Below are 24,977 nucleotides of genomic sequence, written 5' to 3'. Positions count from 1 at the left end.
ACCCACAATTTGGAGTGTCACATGGAAAGGGTCTGAAAACTTATATGAATGGGAGATTTCAGTTTTTGATTTTTAATAAATTTGCAAGTCTTTCTGAAAACATGCTTTCACTTTGTCATTATGGGTTATTGAGTGAAGACTGATGGGCAATAATGATAAATATATCCATTTAAAATTTAAATCTACAATGCAATAAAGTGGGAAGATGGTGAAGGGGTCTGAATCATTTCTGAATTCACTACATAGTTATATTTCAAGCCTCATCACCATTCCACAGCAGCCGTATGGATAGCCTTTCCAAACATGCAGTGCTTGTCTCCAGGTTTGCAGCCTGTTTGTGAGCACATGCCTTCCAGGTCTGCAGATATCAGCAAGCAGCAGTTCAGTAATTCTTTATACAGTATAAGGCGGGTGCCAGAAAGTAATGAGAAACAGGCCATTTGTGCTTATACCGTATGCAACTATTTCAGTTCTGGGCATGGCTCACCGCATTTTACTCTACTTTAAAAATGAATGCATTCTATTAGCGGTTAGTCGCTAAAAGCAAAAATATCTCTGACATCACTGAATACTGTTCAATGCATTTTTTTATTAATACAAGTACATCTTTTTTGACATGAAGCCAGTTCTCTTCCACATCCCCAGCATGGTTTGTCTTTCAGAGCCCAGCAGCTGTCAGACTTCGGGGTACAGAGCATAACTAGCAATACCGCAGGCATTGTCCTTATTCCTGGCCAGCTTCATATAACCATTTTCACCCCATGAGCTGCCCCAACTGGAAGAAAAAGAAGCAATCAAGTAATAAGTCACTGTCGCACATGGTAGTAATGGAAGTCCAGTGTTATGGAACATCGGCTTCAATGGGCTGACTGCAGATGTGGACTCGAGTTTTTCATTCTTGTTTGGTCTTAAATGAACAGCGCTGTTAGATGCACTAGGGGTTTTCCAAAAGACACAGATGCTGCATATCCCGGAGCATACTGTGACCATCAGCTCAATCAAAATAGGTAAACTGAGTACATCATACAGTGATTTTAATGTTATACAGATCTAAATAAGAGAGGATGTGTTTAAAAAATAAGCAGTGGGATAAAACAGGGGCTTTCGATTCAGTCTAACCCATTCTTCTCTTGAATTTCAGCTTTCTGTAAAGCTATTTCTAAAATAGGCTTTAAAAAGACATTTAAGATGTACTAGGATAGTCAACTGAAGGATGGACTGCTAAAGGTGGATATTTGAGCAAACAGATCTTTTTTTAATCTTTAATTATTTCTTTTCATTTTAAGAGGTCTCCATCTTGTTAAAATAGGTTATTTTTTCTTTAACTATTGTTCTGTAAAAATGACAGTTACTAAAGTGTAGGCATCAGAACAAATCATAATATACTTTATCAGGAACTTCTAATTTATTATTATTCACATATGGCATTTTCCAATCATTTGTAAAGAAATGAGAAGGGCAGCATAGTAGCACAGTAGTTAGCGCTGCTGCCTCACGGCTGAACAATTCTGTTCCTGAATTCTGTGGAGCTTGCACATTTTTCTATGCGTCTGTTTAAATTTAGGTTAATTGTGAGTATTAAGGATTGTTCCCTGTAATGGACTGCTTCCTCATTCAGTGATGGTTTCCATCTTGCATGCAATGCAATGCAACCATTGGGGCATTCCCTATGATTTGGAAGTAGGTAAGCAGTAGTGATGAGTGAAACGCAAATTTCAATTCACATACAGTCTCACAAAACTGACACTAAAATTCATTTTGTAGGCAATTTTCCAATTTTATGAAATTTTGAAGTTTTTTTGGTGGAATACCACTAAATAAAATCTTGGTCAAACATTCTGTGTCTGCCAGTGTTCTTTTCTGCAGTTGCATACCAGATCAGCAAAATCAACACTACTTATGCCTGTCGTTTACATCATTGTGGAAGACTGCAATAAGTTTTTGAAATAATGTGACATTCTCCACACAAAGATCCACTTAAACACCATTGTGCATATTACTGTGTTTTCTACACAAAAAAATGCAGCCAACCATCCGTAATAGCCTATTCCTAGTTGAGGATATGCACACTACTGGTGTTTTTTTTTTCTTTTTTACTTGAGATTTTTATTTAAATATTAACTGGCTGGCAAACACATGTTGAATTAATGTATGACAAGACACGAGCTAAACACCTTTATTCTTGTGTGAAAGGCACATAATGTAATTTATTTCACAAATGGTTTGTGAAGTTAAACACCAGGTTTCACTCTAAATTTATTTTCACTCAAATCATTTCACACATCTCTAGTTAGCAGGTTAGAAAATGAATGAATAAAGGAAGAAAGCAGAATTTTAACATGTAAGCTAATTAATTTCCTATATATTTAGTATAGTCTCGGCTTCCTGGATATTTAAGGGATGTAATCCCTCCAACATGCCCTGAGTCTAACCCTGGGTTTTCTCCCAGTTGGACATATCTTGTCTATATTCTCTCAGATAGCCATATCCTATGGTAGACACCAAGGGGAATTCTAACTACCTGACCAAAACTCTTCAACTGGCTCCTTTGAATCCAGTGAAATCCTCCTAAAGAGGGGTAGAGAAGGCAGCCCCATCCACAATCTGCAATTTCCATTTCACACACACATAAAATATAAATACATATCTGTTTAAATATTTAAATAAAGTATTGCACATATCTTATTTTTACTCACAATGAAATGTTAAATTAGTGGGAAAGCAGAGTCATCATTTAAAAATGAAGGCTCATCCATCCCATACTAACTACATTATTACTTGCAAGCTAAACGTTATTGCAGAATGCACTATAACTAAAGTACAGAAATGTCAAGCATTTTCTGAGATAAAGACAAAGTGTTAGAGTGAGCTCAGGAAAAGAAAAAGGAAGCAGAAGAATACAAATTTGGAACCTAAATGTTGAAAGGTTTCTTGGAAAAATCAGGAGATAAGAAAAAAGGACATGAGCAGCAACCCTGTCAGCAAGAATAATAGTGAGATGCCAGAAAGCACCAACAGCCTTATCAGTAATCGTGCTGATCAGTTAAGTAGCCATTTTACCACCTCATTGCTAGTTCCTGCCTCCGCCACCACAACTTTTAAGAATCTCACAACACAAACACATTCACTCCTTGAGATGGCCCTGCCCTCACCCTATTGTGGATTTTCAGCCAAGGAAACCCTCAGTAGGATCCTTATTTTAGTTCTTCTGTTTTTTCAGTCACTACACAAAACCATAACCATAGATAAAGAAGGGGCTAAATACTAACTGGTAAATTGAAAACTTAGTCTAAGGGTGAAGCTCTTGCTTCACTACTATGGTGTGGTAACATCTGAAAAACTGCTCCTGCTGCACTGATATATTGGTTAATCTTTCAATCACATCTTACCAAACATGAACAAAACTCTGAGGTACTTGAACTCCTTAACTCACTCACCCCATGCCAACAGAGAAAAACCCAGATTTGGAGCATCACAATTTTGTGTGGTCATGCCTGTATGCCAGAGGGCCCCCTGATCTGCTCAGCTGAGGTAAGAATTTCTACTCCAGGGCAACAGGGGGCGCTGTCAATAACAGTCTCCTCTCCTTTTTTCATAGCCCACAAAAGTGAGAGCAATCAAGTCCGACAGTAAGGTCAGAAGAAAGTCCCACCTCTTCTGGACCCTTGGACATAAAAACTGGAACACCAGGAATGTGGCACCATCTTGAGAGAACCTTGAAAGAGAGAGGAGCTTGGACGAGTAACTACCTTCTACATAATCGTTTCAGTTCTTTAAAACCTGAGTTAATTTTGGGACTGTTTCTGTTACCATTTTTCCTTTTTGAGTTAAAAAGTAAACATGGTTACTGGGATGTTACCTCAAAGTTTCAACGTTTTCTTGCCTGCTTCCTGGCTGCCGGTCACACTGCTCAATGAAAATCACACTCTGTTGAGGCTAAGAGAGCAGCATGCAAAGTTGCAATGTCCTGTGGTGTAATGGCTAACTGTGATAAGTGGTCCATGGCATTGTGCAGGTGTTTAAATAAATAATTGGTTCCCATCAAGTGTAGGTTCCATTCGGGTGCTGGTGTGCATGACCATGCTTTACTCCGGGGATGATTGGATTGCTTGTCTAATCACGCATACAAGTGCAAATGCAAGCAGATCTGTCAGGTGTCTCATTCATACTTCAGAGGTAGCGGCGTATCACAACTGCACCCAATCAAGCCAGTTAAACAGGAGCCTGGACAGCCTGCACAGCAGACAGGGGAACAAAAACAGAAATAGGAAGAAAGAACAGAAAGAGTAAGACAGAGGTTTGAAAGGAACTGGAAGTAAAAGAGGTGACAGGATTGGGATCCTGCCAGGGTACGGTGGATTGGAAGGCAGCCCCTAGGAGGTGCATAGGGCAGACGCTTACGGGCTGAAGAGGGTCACATCAGTGGAGTATTTTTTGTGGTAGCTGGAATGATCAAATGCTCATAGGTGGCTCCCACATAAGACTAAGAACTGGCAGTGGGAGACAAAGGAGCGAGGCAAGGGGAGGTGCAGCACCCTTCTGGGAACTTGTGAGGAAAAGTTGGCTGTGCTTGTCAGTTGGGTGTCTCCTCTGCTTCAAGATCCCGTGCAGGGTAAGGAGAGGAGACATCGGTTTTAGAAAGGCTGTGCTGGGACTGAATTTTTTTTTGTATTGGACAGTTTTCTGCCTTCAATTTTAACTTAATTTTGATGAATTATTTATTGAACTGTTTCATTAGCACATGCAAAAAATTTTTTGCTGTACTCTGAACATGTGATAATAATGACCCTATATAGCTCTATATCTGCCAGATAAGTACACAGACTGGCACAAGAGAATGAAGGCTATGGATACAGACTCAAACAAATGGAAAGTAGCTGACTGTGGGGACTATGACTTGATGCTGTCAAGTCAAAAATAAAATTACGAGTTCAACATTAAATTTCCAGAAATACAGCTATAAAACATCAGCTATACTAACAAGGCTGATGGTTCTGTTTGTGTTGTGCCGAGACATATGTGCTCTGTGGCATACCAATGATATCTGTATCACCTGTTTTTAATGATCCAATAGTCTTGGTTTCCTTCAGTCCCGTAGCCAACCAGCAGGACTGCGTGATTCAGCTGTTCTTCGTCACAATTTGGATCATTATAGATTCCTGTAAGACAAAAATGACGCTCAATGCACCAGTTGTAAATGTCAGTGGATTGTATAATCCCCAGTTGAAGTTTACACCATGATACATAAATGCAAATTACCTCTGATTTAGAATTTTTGTCACAAAGGACTGTCATTTTATATTTGAACAGAATATCCGATTACCTGAGCTGTAGAACTGGAAGCTGGGATTGCTTGCATCCAGTGTTACTGTGATTGGGCCAACAGTGGCTACGGCATTAGCTAATGCCTGCTCATCACCTTCTGGAAGGAATTTATAACCTGTGATTCGGGCCACAGACCTTCTGCTATTGTATAGACAGGGTTGGTCATCCTGCAAGACAGCAACACAAAATGCTGAGAAGGGAATCATTAAAAAAAATAATTGTGTTTCTCCTTTATTTTTGAAGATGAGTAAAACACTTTATGTCAGACTTGGCTTTCTTTTCCAACTTTGGGATCAATATGATTTTTTTGATAATGTGTATGGTTAATACATCAGCTTCTTTTTGTACAAGACGATTCTTAGCTTTTTCCCCTTAAGTAGGATGGAAGAGCTACAGTATGTTAATGGATGAATGGTAACCATAGTATAGAAGTGAACATGATAGATTGACTTTGCGGTTTGGAAGAAAAACAGGTGGACAACAGTTAATGATGTCAGGTGATCGGTCAGCTCTGTCCTTTTCATTCTTTCAAGATAAAAAGCCGTCGACCACAAGAAGCAAAGATTCACTATCAAGGGTCTATTAAATTCTTGCAGTATAAAACTCCTTCTTTCCCTTCCAAAATAAAGAGGGTGTCTCTCTGAAACCACAAATCTTTAATGTTGTCTCTCTCGGATCTTTATCACCACAATAGCTTTTTTTTTAACTAAAATCTAACATCACTGTAAATAATTTAGTGTATGTTATTTCATTTGCGGTGGGCTGGCGCCCTGCCTGGAGTTTGTTTCCTGCCTTGTGCCCTGTTTTGGCTGGGATTGGCTCCAGCAGACCCCCGTGACCCTGCAGTTAGGATATAGTGGGTTGGATAATGGATGGATGGATGTTATTTCATATGGATGTGTTTTTTTAATTCTGATGGACTTTGAAGACTGTATTCTTCCAGCACAACATAAGGGCACTATCTATAGCACCTAACCAACCATACTGTATGTCTAGAAGAAGACTGGAACTCCAGTCCTAGATCTCAACAGCAACAATATTCAAAAACATCAATCACAAAATAAAAAAATATATATCTGACTCGTGCATAGATGCTGAAATTAGATCCTGAATTTTCTTCACACACTGAATGTAAGAAATTTCACTTACAAGAGTAGGCCATGAGGCTTGTTTGTTTAACTAATGGCTAAGTTTTCTCAGTATCGAAGTATTGAGCTACTTCTTAAAGTTTGTCTCAAATCTTGCTTTATAACCAGCTGGTTCAAGATTCCCATGACTCAATATGTGAAGAATGCCCTGTGACTTCAGTGCACTAGCCCTTTATTTTTAGCAGTTTCCTTGGATGTGTAATTCACTATTTAACTGGTAGAAATCTGATGGATGAAAGTTTTTAATGTCACTGAGAATTAAACAGACATAGGTTAAAACTTCTACTGTTTATTGTAATTTTTTTCATTTTCCCAAGCCTGGATAATTGGGGAGGGTTACATCAGGAACGGCATCCGTTGTAAAATTTTGCCAAATCAATATGTGTACAAGATGATCCGCTGTGGCAACCCCTAACGGGAGCAGCCGAAAGAAGAAGAAGAATGTTGCTTTATTAAGATCCTTATAATAATGTAGGCTATAGATGACTCGACATAAAGGCAGATTGACTATGTGCTATGTTCCTTTTATTGGTTCTGCCCTCTATTTTATGCAGTATTTGCATTAAACTTCACACAAGATACTCTTTTGCAAACTGGTATGATGGTGCAGTGATTAGCATGGCTGCCTCTCAGATACAGTAGTCTCCTCTGTGAGTTTCTCTCCATTCTTGAAGACATGCACGTTAAGTTGATTACTGAATTCATGTTGTCCCTATGTGAACAGAGTATGAGTATGGGTAATACGCAAGGGTAGGTCCTGTGATGGACTGGAGACCTACCAGGGAAAGCTGATACGGCTGTCCCCTAATTATATTAAGCAGCTTTGAGAATTGTATGCCATATATTACTGTAGAGGAACATCACAAGCCAGTTGTTCATCCAGGTGCTTTCTATTACATCAGCTGTTGCCCACATTGTATAGTAACACTGTGTAACTTACCTGAAGGATGTATCTTGGAAGCCCATAATATATCTGTTGGACTGGTTTTTACTCTTTTTGGTTTCTCCTATTTTCTATAAGCTTTTGAATTATAGAAGACAGGACTCTCAACCAATCAGTGAGGAGGAGTGGGGTATCTTCAATTGAAAAGCGCAATCTATTTTGAATGTGTTTCCTATTTGTCTACTATTGTGATTTGCTAGTATTTTTTTATATTTCAGCCACAATTCCATATGTTTCGCATGTTGTGAGCAACTGGATAACTTAACTTGTAGATTTGTCAGTTTGCTATTCTGCAACATTGATCTACATAGGTGCTTATTCTATCAGAAGTTTATTTTTATTCTCCATGAAAATAAGAAATTACATTTTTTTTGCCCATCATGGGTTAAGTAACATATAAAAAATCAGTTTTGGGAGGTGTGTTCCTTCCAGAATAACCCACAGTATAATGTGGCCTGTTAAATGTGGAGAGGCTTTCTACCTTGGTGATGCTAAAGTAGAGATCAAAGACTTTAATGAAAATATAAAACAGATTCCAAAAAGTAAAATACTACATATTTAACACAAATAAAATTGCCACAAAGAAAACTTAAAGTGGTTTTACTGTGCTAAGATCTAGGAGGATGGCTATCTTAAATTTATTTACAAATGGCATCTTGGCAATTTAAGCAATCATGGGTTGGCAAGTTTTGTCGGGAGATGAAGATGAACAAAGCAAAGTGAAAAAACTTTATGATTTGTTTTGATGTAAAAATGCCAAATAGTGGCTATTCTACCACTAACACAGTGGAATGTGAAGCAAGACCTTTGACCAAGTTTCAAACCTCTATTTGTGTGGGTCAGGCATGGTATGGTAAAGCTGGAGGAAACTGGATAGCTTGCCTGTCATACCACCAGGTATGTTAACTATATTAGTTCATTTTCTTCCCAATATTTATAAGGAGAATGGCACTACTACACAGTGGTTAGTGCTGCAGCCTCACAATCTCAAGGACGGGCTTTGACTGCTAACCTGGTCTCTGTTTGGGTGGAGTTTAGATGTTCTTGAATTTTCTCTTTCCTCTTACATCCTGCCTATGCCATTTAGGGTTTAGTGTTGATTCTACTTTGGCATTTGCGACTAAATGTGATAATATGCATGACTGTAGCCTGTGAGTTACAGGCATCCCTTCAATGATTGCTTCCTGATTTGAGTCAATAGGTGCCAGGAAACATCTACAACCATGTCAAACTGTGAGAGAACAGGTTCAAAAAATCAATGGATAGATGGCTTTAACATTATAGAGCCTGTCTTTACAGTAGTTAATAGAAGGCAGGAATTAAATCTGTACGGGTGGAAGTTTTTTACTGGGTGCACACAGATACTGTATATCCACGGACAGTACAATAATCCTGATGGCCTTGAGTCAAAGTGAAAAAGAATCCAACTTTAAGGAGAACATGCAAACTCGACACAGGTGTGAAATCAAGCTAGGCCCATAGAACCATATTAATCAGGCTAAACCATGAAATCTAGACCCTGGAACTGCGACCTGTTGTACAAACTAATGTCTGAAATAATGATAGCTAAAATAAAGCTAATAGCACAATTCTTTCCTTAATTAATATAGCTCCAACAACAGACTGCCATATCAGAGGATTTTTCACACTCTTTCCTTTCCTTGTCCTGTCATACTGATTCCTGGATCATTCAGCCCATCTACTGGTAAAAACTTAGTATTACATCTGAGAGTCCTCTGATTACTCAGTGTAATATTAGTCAGCTCATAATGTGTCTTCTTATTTGTTATAAAATAAACAATGGTCTTAGAAATAATTCAAAACCATCCTTATATAGCACACATGGTTTGAATTTAGGGCTCACATTTCTTTTGTGTCCCTTTCAAAATTATACCAAAAGCCTAAAATTAACGTTTATTTTTTCTTACCCGTGCAGTATAAGGGTAGGTGTTTTCAGACTCTATCCCTCCATTTTTCAGCACATAATCATAGGCGTGTGACATCCACGCTCCCTGACAGCCATAGGTGCCATAGGGCTTTGAACAGTCCACCAGGTTTTGTTCACTGAGAGATACCAGATTCCCAGTCTTCTTGAATATCTGTCCTTCAATTGCTCCAGTCGTGCTGAATGCCCAACAGGATCCGCATTGACCCTACAGCAAGAGATATGAATTCTAGAGTTAATTGATACACAATTTTCTTTTCACAGGCATGTCATGTCATATGTAGAACTCCTGTCTGGACCATTAATCTCATAGTCTGACCAGTGAATGTTTAACTCGAAATCATGTAGCTACCACATTAACCTTCTTGTAGTGTGCAGTTCAAATGCCCACTAAGTGCTAAGACAATTAGGTGGATTAGGTCTACCAGTAACCTAATCTTCCATTCTCAAACCTGCTTAATTTAATTCAAGTTTGATTAGTAGATTGGACCTGTAGTAGGCACCATGCCAGAGTCATCATGGGATGATGTACTGATCTATTAGAGCAGTGGTCTCCAACTCTGGTCCTAGGGGGCTGCTGTGGCTGCAGGTTCTCATTTTAATTCTTTTTCTTAAGTTATGACCAGTTTTCATTCCTAATTCACTTCTTTTCTATTCATTTTAATTGCCTTGTTTTTTTTAAGATTCAGTCCTCTGAATTGTCCCTTCTATTCCAGAAATGAGATGTGAAGTGAGCCAGCAGATGACCAGCTAAGTCAAGGCTGCAAACTCCAACCAATTTCAATCAACAAGTTTCTTAATTAGAAGCCTCTTTTTGTTGTTAAGTAAACCCGTTGGTGCTCTCATTATGCTACAGCAGAAATTTCCAAAACTGTTGATTTTCTTTTTTTTTTTAAGAACACCATCAAAATGTTTTGTGGACCTGAACAGATCAATGTTAGTTAGACCTTCACCTTTCTTTATTTTGAGATATTGTATGATGGACACAGGTTAGCCAGTCACATGTTGGCTCATTATGTATCGTGCTATTGTTTGGATGCTAATTAAGGAAAAAGGAAACAATTCAGGGGTCTGACCCTTAAAGTCAATTAAAATTAAGGCAAAAGAGTTAATTGGTATCAACACCTGTCGCTAATTTAGAAAACAGTTGAGAGGAAAAACCCGCTGCCACAGTGGTGCTCCAGGACGGGAGTTGGAGACCCCTGTACTAGAAGTTTATTTCTTTTTGTTCTGCAGACTCCCCAAGACTTAACTTCTAATGCAGCACCTCATTTACAACGAGAAACCCTTAGAAATTCACTTAAATTATCATCATGCCAACTGTCAAAAAAGAATGTCTCTGTTAGCCCCTTCTGTATATCTCTGATTTTGTCAAATGACTTGGGATGTCACTTGTAAGAGAAAGATGCTGTATAAAGCAGAGGTAATTTGGTTGTATGTTTTCCTATCCTACTTTTCTAACAGCTAATAATATCCCATATGCCTGTCATTTTCATTTTCAATGTGACATGTTTTGTAAAAAAATTAATTGACATTTACATCGCTTACTATTACAAAAGATTCAGCTCCTTAATATCAGCCTGTTTCATATGCCTCAGTGTATTAGCAGGTCCGCATTCAGAAAACATTCAACAAGTCAAGTGCCTCTCTGCTTGAATCTTCTTTAATTTGTCTGTTGAATAACACTTACTCAGGACAGCCCCCAGATTTTCAATATGTATTTTCTGTTGTTTATGTCCTGCATAAAGTGAACATTTTGTTGGCCTGTATTGGTCTTGTGAAATTACTCAGCCTGCTTGCTCCACCACTGGGTGGTAGACTGGAGCCTATCCCAGAGGCACTGGGCTGAAGGTAGGAACTGTTCTTTGATGCAATGTCAGCCCATCATAAATGCAAACACTTTGTGACTCACTGATCAGTGATGGTGATGCGCTTGCACACATTCTGGAGGTTGAGCAGTTGGCTCTTTGGTGTGGTGAGCTGGAGCTAAACAAGCTCAAAACTATACAGATGACGATAGTCTTTAGGAGGGTTCAACCTCTCACCATACTTGATAATAATGTGTCAGTTGTGGAAACCTTCATGGTTATGGGATCCAAAATCTCACATAATTTGAAATCGAAGACTAGAATAGATTTCATTACAATAAAGGCACAGCAGCGGATGTCATTCCTGCAATACCTGAGAGAATTCAATCTACCACAGGAGATGCTGATTTCAGTACTCCACAGCAATCATCAAGTCTATTCTCAACTCATTCATCACATTGTGGCTTGGATCAGCAACTAAATATGACAGGAACAGGCTACAACAAATAGCCAGGTCTGCCGAAAAGGATCTTGGGCATTAGTCTTCTCATCTTAAAGGACTGATGTACTATTCCAGAGTCATCACTCAGGCAGGGAAAATCATCATCGACCCCTTACATCCAGGGCATGACCTCTTTGAACCTCTCTTATATGCCAGGTATTATTAAAAAACTATGCCAGAACAAGCAGATATAAGAAGAGTTTCTTTCCACTGGCTCATGAATGGTTAATTCAGCTGTCTCTTCCCTGGCTGGGCTTCCCCAAAAATAACTTACATGTTACATATAACTAGTGCTTAACTCTGTATTCATTGAGTATTTCTTGAACTGCCTCGCAGTGTGCAGACATATGTTTAAATTCCTTGTTTTGTATTTCATTCAGGTATGAACTTAATAATTTTGTGTATAGTATGTTTGTCATGTAATTATAATGTGAAGAGTCAAAAACAACAAAACAGTCAAGTTCCTTGTATGTGTGCATTCTTGACCAATAAATGTGAATCTAATTCTGTTTCATACCAGGCAAATTTATAGTCTATACTTAACTTTATCAACCTAAAAGGCATATCCTTGGAATGTGGAAGGACAAATAAAGAACCTCCCACACAAAGCCATCTGTGTATTATCAAATTAATTTTAGGGTTGTGGAGGCCAAGACTGTCATGGTCTATTGTTAGCTAAACGGCTGAAACAATCCCTGAACTGGACTCCAGTACACTGCAGGGCACACTGGCACAGAAATGCGGCCATCCTCACTCATAGGGGCTAATTCAGAGCTGCAAAATAACTTGAATTGCACATCCTTCAGATTCTGGAGAAACCCCCACAGACACATGTAAAACTCAGCAAGGTCCCTGCAGGATTAATAACTGTTCCCCCTATTCTGTATTAACTAGGATGTTTAAATTGTTCTTCACATTTCTACTCTCTGTCCATTCTAGTATACGCTGCAATATGGAAAATGGGGACAGTATTATAGAGCTAGTGTTTGTTATAGTAAAGTGGCAAGATTTTACAAGTAAATAATTCATCCATTCAATTGTTTATGAACTCTTATACTCCAAGTCAAGGTTGTGAGAACCAAGGTCATATACTGAGGTGCAACGTAGTAGCTAATCTTGAGTGAGACACCAATCACAACTTATGAGATCTACAATATATATATAAAATTCTTTTCGCGTTTGAAACGGAAATTATGTATGACCACAGAACATATTATAATACAGGAACTAATCACTTCATTTGTGGATGCCATTTTTATATTGTCTTTACGAATTGTTATTATTTGTGTGAGAGTTATTTTACTTATATTGAAAAGAAGTAAACACAAACACGCCGACCTATCCCATAGAAGTGCGCCCTGCATCTCCCTCTCTCTGCCCTCCACTCTGGACTCCAGCGCTGAGCCGTCTGCCGCCAGACACGTTCTGACAGAGAAGTTTTATTTATTCGTCCAAGTGATTGTCACGGAAACTGCCACATTATAACTTTTTTTTTAATTGGCAGTACTTGATAGTAGAAGAGATGAAGAAAACAGCTTTGCATCTTTCTACTTTTTAACTGCGCGGAGCTGTAAACAATGTGAAGACGACACCGCCTTCAGCGGCGAGGTGTCGTGAGAACAAAGTGGACGCTCGGAGGCGCAGAATGTCGGGCTGCTCCGCCGGGTTGAGAGCTTTGCAGTTTCGGGCGGCAGCGTCCTCTCTTCTCGCACTGTTTGTGACACTTCGAGTGCCCCGTTGGCTCCTGGGAGAGCGGAAATCTTTGTGAATGAGTGTGATCGGTGCCATCAAAGTAAAAACTCTCTTTGTAAATTGCGCAGCACGACTACTTACTGTCCCTTAAGGTGAGTTAGGTCACTAAAACCCTGCAACATTCAAGGTTGCTTTTTTGATGAATTCTTTTAAGAAGATAGAGGGTTTACATCTAAGAAGACGTACCGACCTCTTCATGTTGTTTTGGACTTAGGAATTGTTTGGACCTTCTGCCCCTTAAGCATGGAAGGGCAGCGTCCACATTTCTCAGAATAATTTTTCTCCTAAATCACAGGCACGTAGTGCAAGGTTGTCAGGCAGAAATTTGCAGGATTGCATAGAAAATGTAATTTCTATACCACAGCGGTCGTGTAGCACCTTTCACAAGGGATCTGCTACCGAGAGATGATCTAAATACATTTAAGCTGCTGTTAGTGCTACTTACCTGTTGTGTTATAGCGCCTTTAAAATGTACTTTACCCGAAAGCACTCCAGTACTGCTCAATGTATCTTTACTTCTTACATGTTAATGTTTTACTGTTTAATAATTTATATACTACATTTTATTTTTTTCCCTTGCACTCAGTGAGCGAAACTAGTGTCAGCTAGCGAACTTATAAGTAACACATCCTTTTAGGTGTCTGCTACCTTGCTCATGTTCTGATGTACTCCTGGGAACCATATAGCAAAGCAGGGCACACCAAAGTCTCAGTAATGACTGAATTATACTGACATGTTTGCTCCTAAAGGCCTATATAAGAGTGACCTCAGAAGTGGACCACCATGCCTGCTGATGATATAACTTGAAGAACATCTAATATACACGAATACTTGGGTTTATATGATACAAAACAGTGTCAAAGAAAGCGTTGCCACAACTCATCTTTTGTCTTCAAACTAGGGCCTGGTACCTACTTTTGTGGAGTCTTCTTCTTCTTCATTTCTGCATATGGCTGTTTTCCTAATTTCCATTCTAAATTGTAAAGAAGTGCATGCAAGGTTTCTTGGACACTAACTTGGCCTTGTATGGGTCACTTGTTGGTGTGCATGACCTTTAGGATTGGTCTACGCTTTGCACCCACTACTACCAGCATAGTCTCTAGCATCTGTGACCCAGGACTGAATTAAGAAGAAAAAAAAGGAATGGATGCACAGATGCTTGGCACAAAAATGAAGTTAAAGTGTAAAATAAGTATCAATGTAACACACAGGCATTAATTGACAGACAATTTGTGTTTGTGGAATTTCTGGAATAAGTGCATAACCTGCCTGCTATTATTTTAGGAATATTTTGTATGTGCATAGGCCAATCACTTCAGTGTAGCTTATCAATTTCTGTGCAGTAAACATCTGCAAGATACTGTTATATTGTTGAGTCAAGATTTGAAGTTCACAAAGTGCTGTTATCTACTACACTGTCTAGTAGCTTATTCAAATATATCAGTGACTCTCCACATGAACAAAAACTTAGGACCATTAGTGCAAAAGTTAACCAGCTTCTGTGTCCAAAAAACAGCTGCATCCACCTTACGAATTCTCTTCATAATTTTAAAATCATCAATTGCTTCATTTCTAAGTCTTGCAGAAACAGGAAAGATTCAGCTTTCTTTCTTTCTTTCTTTCTTTCTTTCTTTCCTTCTTATACCTCAAAGTCTTAAAATCAGTGTAATAACTCGTATGTGAACTTGTTATTCCTTTTTAGTAATTTGGAAAACAAAACTGCACATAGAACTCCACATGAGGCATTGCTAATGTGTTGTACATGTAAAGTGTAACTTCCCTGTATTTATACTCAGCACATTGTGACATTTAACCCTGCACCTCATTGACCTTCTTAATCGCTCCACTTTGCTTGCGGACACTATCTTTTCCACTATGAAGCCCAAACTTTTCTAATTAGGTCTACTTTCAGCACTTTTCTGAGCTCTGTCCTATCTTTGTTGATTTTGCTGATTCTTAGGCATTTGCATTACATTTAATTAACTATGAAGAGTAAAGTAGTCTGACAGTTCTTACTTGGTCCTTTACACGGGTCACAAAACCTCGGGTTCGGTAGTCAATGCTGGGAGAGTTTGACACATTTAACCTGCTGGCCTTTCTCTTCAGCTCTGAAGCAGACACAGTCTTAGCAGAAGTACGCTGCTTTTTGCTGACAAATGCTCCCTGTAGCTGTCTGTATTCTTCATTTGTCTGTCCAAAAAAAAAAACACAGAAAGACAGTCACATCATTTGTACAGTTATACGGACATACTACATAATGTATTGATACATAAAAGAAATTATAAGTATGATTTAAACAGAAAAAATAGCATCACACTATTGAAAATCCAGTGAAACTGGGGTTTTAACTAAGTGGCCACTTCAATAGATCAATAAACAACAGGTCAATAGGTGACAACATCATATGTGCGGGTGATGCTATTCAAAATAAGTAGTCACCAACCAGTGGATGCACATGTGTGCCACTCAAAGAGCAAGACTCAGGTGGCTTTGAAGTCAGCATGACACACTTTACATCAGCTTATCGGGAACAGCAACTCTACTTGGGAATTTACAGGAAGACTACAAGAAGTCTTTCAAGAAGTGTCATGAATGAGACACCACCCAAAAAAAGTGGTCCCAAGGCCATAAACAGGTAGTTGATGAAAGTGTTCCAACAGATGCTGATTCAACTTGTGAACAAATGGGCTACAGTGAGTCTGCTAAGAGCTGAACACCTCGGTGGTCCTGAATGGAGTGCATGAAGACATGCAACATGGGTAGTACATGCCAGCAAAAGATGAGATAGAAGGGTTGGATGACTCCTAATCATTTATACTAATAGAGGGACCAGGCTCTGGTGGTATCCACGGATCCCTCTTAATAATGTCTCAATATTATTTCTAAGCAGATTTAAGCCTTCATGGCCATTACTATTATTTCTACTATTTCTTTGACAGAAGCCTTCACCTAGGGCAGCTTGTAAAATTAATTATACATTTAAGTGATTTAAAAGTACAAAGTTAACTGACGAACCAATACAGATGTACTGTATGTAACTACATAACCTAGATTTTCTTTCCCTTTCTATCATGCAAATGATTTGAAGGCTAAAATAGACGAGTAATTCTCAGTCCTTCACGTTTTTCTCTTCATTTTTCTTCCAAGTATTTAATTAAACCCAATAGTGCAGATAAATACACACAGGTGTAAATGTAAATAAGCTAAATGGAGAAATGCTGCTCTGTCTTGTCATTTGCATGTTATTGATAATAAGGAGCAATTAAAATAGCTGTTTAAGACAAAATTAAGCAATAAGGGCTCAAAATCACTAAAGTGAAACAGAAGTGTTACTTTAGCAATAAGTGCTTTTAAGAAAATACAAGATAAATGGATGTCCATGGAGATCATAAGGTACAGTATACTCACCAGATCACCGAACTTATTCATTGACATTGTAAAGGACCCTCCTGGATTTTCCAGATTGTGCTCTTGAATAATCTTATAATTTGTCTCCCACACTTCTCTCTTCATGTTTTCACTCTGAAATTCCAACACAGTACAGCCATATACATATATATATATATTATATATATATATACTGTATATTCTTTGTATTCATAAAGTTACATATCCGTTGTTAATATTAACACTTAAGGCACTACCAGCAGGCAAAAAAAAAGCTACAGTAGGGTCCGGAGTAAAAACCATGTTTGGTGGAGTTTTGTGAGGCCATGGACAATGAATTTTGCATGATTGAGAGGTTCTGAAAAACCTTTCAAAACTTTGGGAAAACTATGCCACCCAGGTTGTCCTCAGCAAAGGTGCAGAAACACTGATGCCTACTGGGTGTATTTCTGAAAGTTGGAAGGATCTCTTTGAAGAACTCCTAAACCCAAGGAATACGCCCTCCTTAGAGGAGGTACTACCAGGAGCTCTTGTTGGTGTTTTGTCCATTGCTGTGGCTGAGAGTCCTGTGGTGACAAGCAGCCACAAGAACGAATGAGATCTGATCAGAACTGCAGAAAGCACTTGATCTCCTGGGGAGTGTGATACCCATTTCATAACGGGGGAGAAGAGGAAGTGTTCCACCTAGTGAGGGATCACACTCCTCTGACTCCAAAGGAAAGCTTATTCTGGGGTCCTGGAATGGAGAATCTCCAGACAGTTGAAATTCAGATACAAAAGTAATAATGCAGACTCTGCTCTGGTCATGGGTTAGGGATCCACTCTTTGCTCCTGCACGGATTCGGTATTTCACGAGTCATGGGAATATATCAGTCCAGTCTACATCTACATAGTGGATTTGGAAGTAGCTTACAACCATGTACCCTGTGATATCTTGTGGCTGGTGCTTCAAGATTCCAAGGTTCAAGGGCAACTACACTTTGGTCTCTGTATTTGCTGAGCAACAGTTATATTTCCATACATGGCATTAAAGTAATTCTGTTACATGTGAGCATTCTGTACCAAGGGTGCATTTCATCTACTTTCCTGTTCATGATTTTCAAGGATTGAAAATAAAAATAGAACCAAGATTCAGGATACCGTAATCTCTGCTGCACACTGGAATAGCTCACACCAGAGTGTGATGCAAGTGGGATATAAATTATGCTCTCTATATCTGGGGTTGTGATCTCTTCCCAAAAAGCACAAAAGGCTTGTTCTCTTAATGTAAGAGATGGTCAGCTGACCCACGTGGAGAAGTTTAAATAGCTCCAACTCTTGTTATCGATATAGTGAGGCAAAGCTGTCAATTCAATTGACAATCTACATACCCATCCTCACCTATAGTCACAAGTGCTGAGTGAAACAATGAAACATCTGACTATAGGCAACCAAAATCAGGTTCCTTCTTAGTGTTGCTGGGCTGATCATCCATGATAGATGAGGAGCTCAATAATACAGAAGGGCGTTGGAGTAGAAATACTACTTCTTTAAATCGAGAGGACTCAGTTGAGGTGGCTTGTAGTTTCAGTATCCCTTTAGTGTCTCCCACAAGGCACAAATCCTAAGAAGAAGACCCAGGATACAGTCATGGTATTACACCTCTCAATGGTAATGGACACGTCTGAGATTTCTCAGGAGGCGTTGGAGCAAGTTGCTGGTGATAATGAGGTTTGATCAGTCCAGCTCGCTGTGTTGTGATTGACACTCTCATCAGGTTAAACAGATTCATTCCTTAATTAATCTGCCAACAGTTTGTTTTTTGTACTATACAGTAGATAGATAGAGAGGAGCAGGATAAAAAACAATATTAAATTAAAGAGTGACAGCAGTCTGTTGCTGAAGCTGCAGTCCTCTGTCTGCTGAAGATATGATACTGTTTAGTGGATGCAGTGGATTCTCCATGATTGATAGGAGCCTGCTCAGAGCCCATCGCTCTGCCATGAATGTCAAACTGTCCAGCTCCATGCCTACAATAGAGCCTGCCTTCCTCACCAGTTTGTCCAGGCATGGGCGTCCCTCTTCTTTATGCTGCCTCCCCAGCACACCACTGCGTAGAAGAGGGAGCTCGCCACAACACAACATCTTATTGCAGATATTGAAAGATGCCAGCCTTCTAAGGAAGTATAGTCAGTATATAATATATTTGTGCCTTTTGACAGTGGGTGTAGCTGTGTTCTTCTTTTACCATTAATTCAGTAGTTATATTCACAACAAGACAATGTCATATTTTTGATAAGGGTAGTTAGTTCTGAATTATTTTAAGAAAATAAATGTGTAACACTCTCATTGGCATTGAAACCCTAAACACAACTACCAAGAAAGAGGTACAGATTTTTAATTAAATTACATTATGTACTCACTGTCCCACAACTGCAAGCCCAGCGCCACATGGTAATTAGAAGTCTTAGTAAATTTAATGACCTTTTACTCTGATGAATATGAAACCCCAAAAGATGCCTATACTTTCAGACTCACCACTGGGTTATAATTCATCCTAAATGTGCTTTTCCAGGCCTGCCATTCAGAATCCAGTCTTTCATCTGAGCATTTCACCAGTTGCAAGCAAACAAGCACTGGGGCCAGGTTAGCAAAAATGTTCATGATATAAACCTGTGAGCAAAGAGAAACAAAGCTAAAGAAATGCAGCAGTAAAAGAGGCTACAATGAAAATGTGGCTGATTTGTGACAGTTATGGAGACATTCTGGGTCTCAAACAGGGTTGGTGGTTTTCAGTTGGAAAGCTACCCAACAGTTAAGAGAAAGGTACATTCAAGTGCTCAGAGGTACAATGGCTAGCTCTGCAGTCACACATCTTCATCACCCTGGGTTCTGTGTACTGTCATTCATCTTGTGCCTATGCCTTTATTCCTATCCGTTTCCAATCATACCCCAAACACATGCAGTTTTGGCTAATGCTATATTCTCCCGGTGTGAGTAAGAATGCCCTGCAATTAGCAGGGTTGATTAACATTCTTTGTACTTATTGTTCCTGGAACAGGATCCCTGAGACCAAACATTAGAAAAAACATTATGAAACAATAGAATATATTAAATTAATTATTTAGTGTGGTTATAACTATACCTCAGAAGGGTTTTTCTTTGAATGATTTAGGTAAACCCACCTAGAGTTAGTGTGTGAGCCCATGTATGCCCCACAGTTGATTGCTATCCCAGCCAGGATTGCCTCCTGTCTTTCTCCCAATGCTACTGTGCTGATAAAGCAGATTTAACAGAATTCATTCAAATTAACAATGAGTTACATACTCGAGGAACAAGTGAAAATAAAAGGGAAATTTATTTAGGACTGAAATCAGAAAGCATTTCTTTACTTTTCTTTAGAGGTTTTGGAATCTACAACAAACTAGTATTTAAAGCAAAAGCTTTGGTAATCTTTAAGAGGTATCTGAATGAGATTTTGGGAAAGGTTAGCTGATAGTTGAACAAAGGAGCTTGGTGGCCTGAATGTTCTCCTCTTGTATGTCAATTTTTTATGTTCATATGTGGCTAAAGTAAGCTGGCTGCTCTTGATCCTAAAAGAATGTTCTGAAACTGAATAGATAACTGCTCAATAGTATGATTTTATTCCTAACAGCTGAAACCAGGCAGGTGACCTTACTCCAGGTGTGAATCCGATTATAACTGAAAATACCAAATGGGGCCTCTCATCAGTGCTTCTACTTTCTTAGATATCTGAGGTCAGCTAACATCTCTCAATCCATTCTCATGAATTTCTACAGGTGCACATGGAGTCCAATTTCAGTGGCTGCATCACAACCTGTAACAGTACCTGCATGGCACAAAATTGCAAAGCTCTGCAGAGGGAGGCAAAAGCAACATGGAATATTACTGGCACCCAGCTGCCTTCTCTTGAGAAGATGAACAACACTGGCCACCTTTGAAAGGAAAACAGAATAATTAAAGACCTCAGCCATCCTGCACAGCTGCTTTTCTCAGCCCTTCATTCTAGCAAACGGTACAGGACCATTGGCATTTGAGCCAGTAGATTCAGGGACAGTTTCTAGCCATAAGTTATAAAGTTGCTGACCAGTCAATCATAAGAATTTAGACATCGAAAATCAAAGATGTAAGCCTTGGGAGTTTTCGCTTAAGGAATGTTGTGTGCAACATAGGAGCTCTTCCATTTCTGCCTTTAGAATAAAGGGACACCCACCAGAAGGCATATGATATCACTTCTGGAAAAATGGCCTTGACTCTGCCTGTGTGGCCTACATGGCCATATAAACAGGACAGGAAGATGGCACTCAGTTTGAATCCAGTTACTCAAAGGGTCAGACCTCAAGGAAGCTAGTCCTAAATGTGACGAAGACTGACCTATATTGCTTGTTTTGTGGTGTTGCTTTTTTCAGTTTTCTATTTGGACATTGAATACAGCATCCTCTGGGACCCCAACACTTTATCGTCCCTTGTCCATTTTCTTCACAATAGATGTAGCGCATATACATATATATATATATATATACATATATATATATAGATAGATAGATAGATAGATAGATAGATAGATAGATAGATAGATAGATAGTGCATGTTATGTATATTTTTTATTTATTTATTGTACTGTTTTTGTCATCTTTTCTTAGGAGACTTGAAAGTAACAACTTCATTGTACTACACTACGTACAAATAACAATAAACTTGACTTGAGCACTGACTACATCAAACATCTATGGCATTGTTCTGTTGTTTCTCACATATTAAAAACTACAGAAAATGAAAAATGACTACAAAAATATGTGTTCCAGTTTCTGTCTTGTTTTAGTTGACTTTTTTGTTTTCTCACCTTATTTTATGAGGAGCAGGGTGTCAACTTCTTTTAGCTCCTACGACATTTCCTTCTCTACTTTTTTATTAAATTGCATCGATTACTGACTTTAACTCTAACTAAAATAGGTTCTTGCATATATACTGTCACACACGTGTGCATGGGAAGCAGCTGAAGGGCTTAGACAATACTGTTTATACATCTGCCCGGGGGGGGCGGGGTACGCTGACGCTCTTTCTGAGTTCTCTGCAGGTCTTACCCGGGAAATCCCACCAGGAGCCGCCATTTCCAGGAAGGACACATCACCTCCGGTTCCGGCCCCAAGAATGAGGTCACTTCCGGTTCCGGCCCCAAGGATGATGTCACTTCCAGTTCCGGCCCAGAGGACGACATCATTTCCGCCCTCTGTGCTATAAAGCTTACTGCCTTTGCTTAGGCAGGCAGTTCTGTTTTGGACTCTGTTGTGTAAACAACTGTTTGAAAATGCCTCAAATACTTTTGCAGCCGGGAAACCGCATTAAACGGGTGGCTGCCCCAAACCTTTCCACGCCTCTGGTCTCCAGTTCTTACAATACATTCTCACAAAGCAAGTCACAAGGAAAAATCAGAGATGGACCATGACATAATGGTTGAAATGTAGCCATTACAACTGCCAAGTAAGCTTTATTTTCCTTTTCAGCCCCAATAAACAGTGAATTAACAATAAATACTTTCTACTAAAGATTGACATTACAAAATCAGTCACTTTTTTACCGAATTAGTAGAATTATAATTCTGCTTAAAAAATGTAATAAGGTTTCAACGTATCAGTGTCTGTGTGAATATGTGGTCAGTTTAGTTATGGATGGAGTAAGATTCCCTTCTCTCCTCTTGAAAGAACAGAATAAGTGACAGTAGCTCCAGAAGTTCAGTAGGCTGAGACTAATAAACATTCCCATGACATGTCCACGGATGTGCCTGGAAATTTAATAGTGAATACAGACTATAATTGAGATCCTCAGCCGAACTTTCTGGGTGTAACATACTGTATAAGGAGTGGGCAATGAAGCTGAAGGTCTTGAATTTTAGAAAAACCAGGGATATTTTTAAAAATAGTTTTTCAAGGAATAGGGGAGGCAAGGAAGAGACTGCTTTGCCATACTGAAAGCAAAGGTAATGGATTATCAGATGTTTAGCACAGAGTCGCATGTAATGCAGTCTCTGGTTTAAGTGATCGAGAAAGAGGATGAGAGAGCAGTGAGACACCAGATACATTACTAACAGTTATGAACTGGAGAAGAAGTTAAAAACTCTGATCTCAGTGAACGCTTAGAGACCTAATCCATCAGAAATTTCACTTAAGAGTCTGGATGGCATGAGATCACCTATTGCAGGAAGGTGATGGGATTGCCACCACTATGAGAAACAGATTATTAATGAGTAGGTGTCCAGCCACTCCCTATACTTGAAGAGGATCCCAATTAATCTAACACACATAACTTTCTAACTAAGAATGTAGTACTAGGTTGTTGTACCGTGTTAGCCATTATGAATGTAGAGAAAAGCCAAGCAAAATGACACCTTTTATTGGCTATAGCCAATAAAAGGTGTCATTTTGCTTGGCTTTTCTCTAACTAAGAATGTGAAAAGTAAGTGTTGGGAATCCCTAAAGACAAATTTAGGAAATACAAGCATAAAAGAGACAGTGACCAAAATGAGATATAAATCCAATCTTATGAAGCAATGAAGGAGTAACACTAGCCACTGTGCTTGCAAATATTTTGTTGTTTTTATGTCCTTCAAGATGTATAAGGTAGATATTAAGGTAGTGGCCAAGACATTTAACTGACTCATCTTGTGATGATGAGTGATGCAAGTAATCTGACAGACCTAATAGCAAAGAACCATAAGCGCTATTGTTTAGTGTCAACTCTTAAGCATAAATATGCACCAGATAGGGTGAGCATATGAAGGTAAATACATATCTGCTTCAGAACGACATAATCAAGCCATTCTAAATATCTTTCACAGGGCCTATCCACTTAACTTACCTCTGATTGCTTGCTACATGAGTTTCCATATAAAGCTGCAATTATCCTCAGTTGAACTGACTTATGAAAATTATTGTTTTCATTTGGGTCAAGAAGACTTTTAATAGTTGCCTTTATGAATTCATTACATTTCCACTTATCCCAAGAGTTTATTTTGAATGATAATTCAGAGACAGTCATTTTTTAGCTCTTTTCATATTGAACACCTTAAAGCATTAAACATTACACATTCTTAGAGAGTGCGTAGGGTGGCCAGAACAGCCTCACAACATGCAAACTTAACAAGACTAAATTTTACTTATCTTCTGAATCAATTCCTGTCTAAAACAGAATGGGTTGCTTTTAAGTAGACTGTTCAAGTATGATATTTAACAGAAGTAATAATTCTAAATAATATGAAATCAACAAAGTAAAATCATCAAGAAACAGACTAAGATGTTCAATTTTTGCAGTGGAACTTCTGCTCCAATCTCACCTTTGCTTGATGCTCTGTGCAGCACCCAAATTGGAAGATGTTTGGTTGTCTCAGAATGTGGAACAAGATGACACAGATGTGGAGGGTGTTGAGACTCACCTGGCTGCGCGCTGACAATGATGCACCCAGGGGTTCCTTTTATTCCTCACTCGAGTGGGTGTGCTCTTACCTACTCTATAATTCACCCTTAACATCCTTCATTGACGTAAGAGGAAATTAGCATTGTTATTGTGAAGTGTGGAGACCTTCTATTAGATGGATAAGAAGCCCTGGTGAAAAGGATTGAGTTGATAACAGTCACTAGGTTCTGAGCCAAATACAATAGCTGATGGATGACAGTCAGGAGGTTCAGTTTATCTCCCCATCAGATGGGCATTTTGACTTTTATAGTGATGACTCAGCTATCTTACTTCAATATTAAAAAGAACATGTGCAGCCCATATGGTGTTTGGTTTAATGTACTGAAGTTCTTTTCATTACTTCTAAGAAAAAATCAGAAGGAAATTAAGATTAGTGAAAATCAGCAGATTTGTGGATTTGGAAAAGGCGTTCGACCGTGTCTCTTGACTGAATCCTGTGGGGGGTGCTCCAGGAGTATCTGGTGCCGGACCCCCTGATAAGGGCTGTTCGGTCCGTGTACAACTGGTGTCAGAGCTTGGTCCGCATTGCTGGCAGTAAGTCGAACCCGTTTCCAGTGAAAATTGTACTGCCCTTTGTCACCGATTCTGTTCATAACTTTTATGGAAAGAATTTCTAGGCGCAGCCAGGGTGTTGAGGGGGTCCGGTTTGGTGGACTCAGGATTAGATCACTGCTTTTTGCAGATGATGTTGTCCTGT

The 24,977-nt window shown here is 39.0% G+C and overlaps 1 protein-coding gene across 1 annotated transcript; it reads right to left on the bottom strand.

The window, feature by feature from the left end:
• Positions 1-575: 575 nt before the first annotated feature.
• Positions 576-24,258, bottom strand: LOC120530333 (procathepsin L-like). The gene is made up of 8 exons (XM_039754742.1): positions 24,141-24,258; positions 19,328-19,462; positions 16,832-16,945; positions 15,440-15,613; positions 9,345-9,569; positions 5,324-5,492; positions 5,054-5,159; positions 576-775 (listed from the first exon to the last, which is right to left on the bottom strand). The coding sequence occupies exons 2-8, from the start codon at positions 19,451-19,453 to the stop codon at positions 676-678; spliced, it is 1,014 nt and encodes a 337-aa protein (XP_039610676.1). The 5' UTR covers positions 19,454-19,462; positions 24,141-24,258; the 3' UTR covers positions 576-675.
• Between the last annotated feature and the right edge of the window lie 719 nt (positions 24,259-24,977).

This window comes from Polypterus senegalus, chromosome 5 (assembly GCF_016835505.1).
Source record: "Polypterus senegalus isolate Bchr_013 chromosome 5, ASM1683550v1, whole genome shotgun sequence".
Classification (NCBI taxonomy): domain Eukaryota; kingdom Metazoa; phylum Chordata; class Cladistia; order Polypteriformes; family Polypteridae; genus Polypterus; species Polypterus senegalus.
The sequence above is the reverse complement of the archived record's forward strand: the minus strand, read 5'-3'. Positions and strand labels throughout refer to the sequence as shown.

Excerpts from the sequence above, each read along its gene's own strand:
- LOC120530333 (XM_039754742.1), bottom strand. The coding sequence starts at position 19,453 with ATGAACATTTTTGCTAACCTGGCCCCAGTGCTTGTTTGCTTGCAACTG. Across the intron at positions 16,946-19,327 it reads GGATGAATTATAACCCAGTG|AGTGAAAACATGAAGAGAGA; the intron begins GTGAGTCTGAAA and ends TTGGAATTTCAG. Across the intron at positions 5,493-9,344 it reads CCTACCCTTATACTGCACGG|GATGACCAACCCTGTCTATA; the intron begins GTAAGAAAAAAT and ends GCTGTCTTGCAG.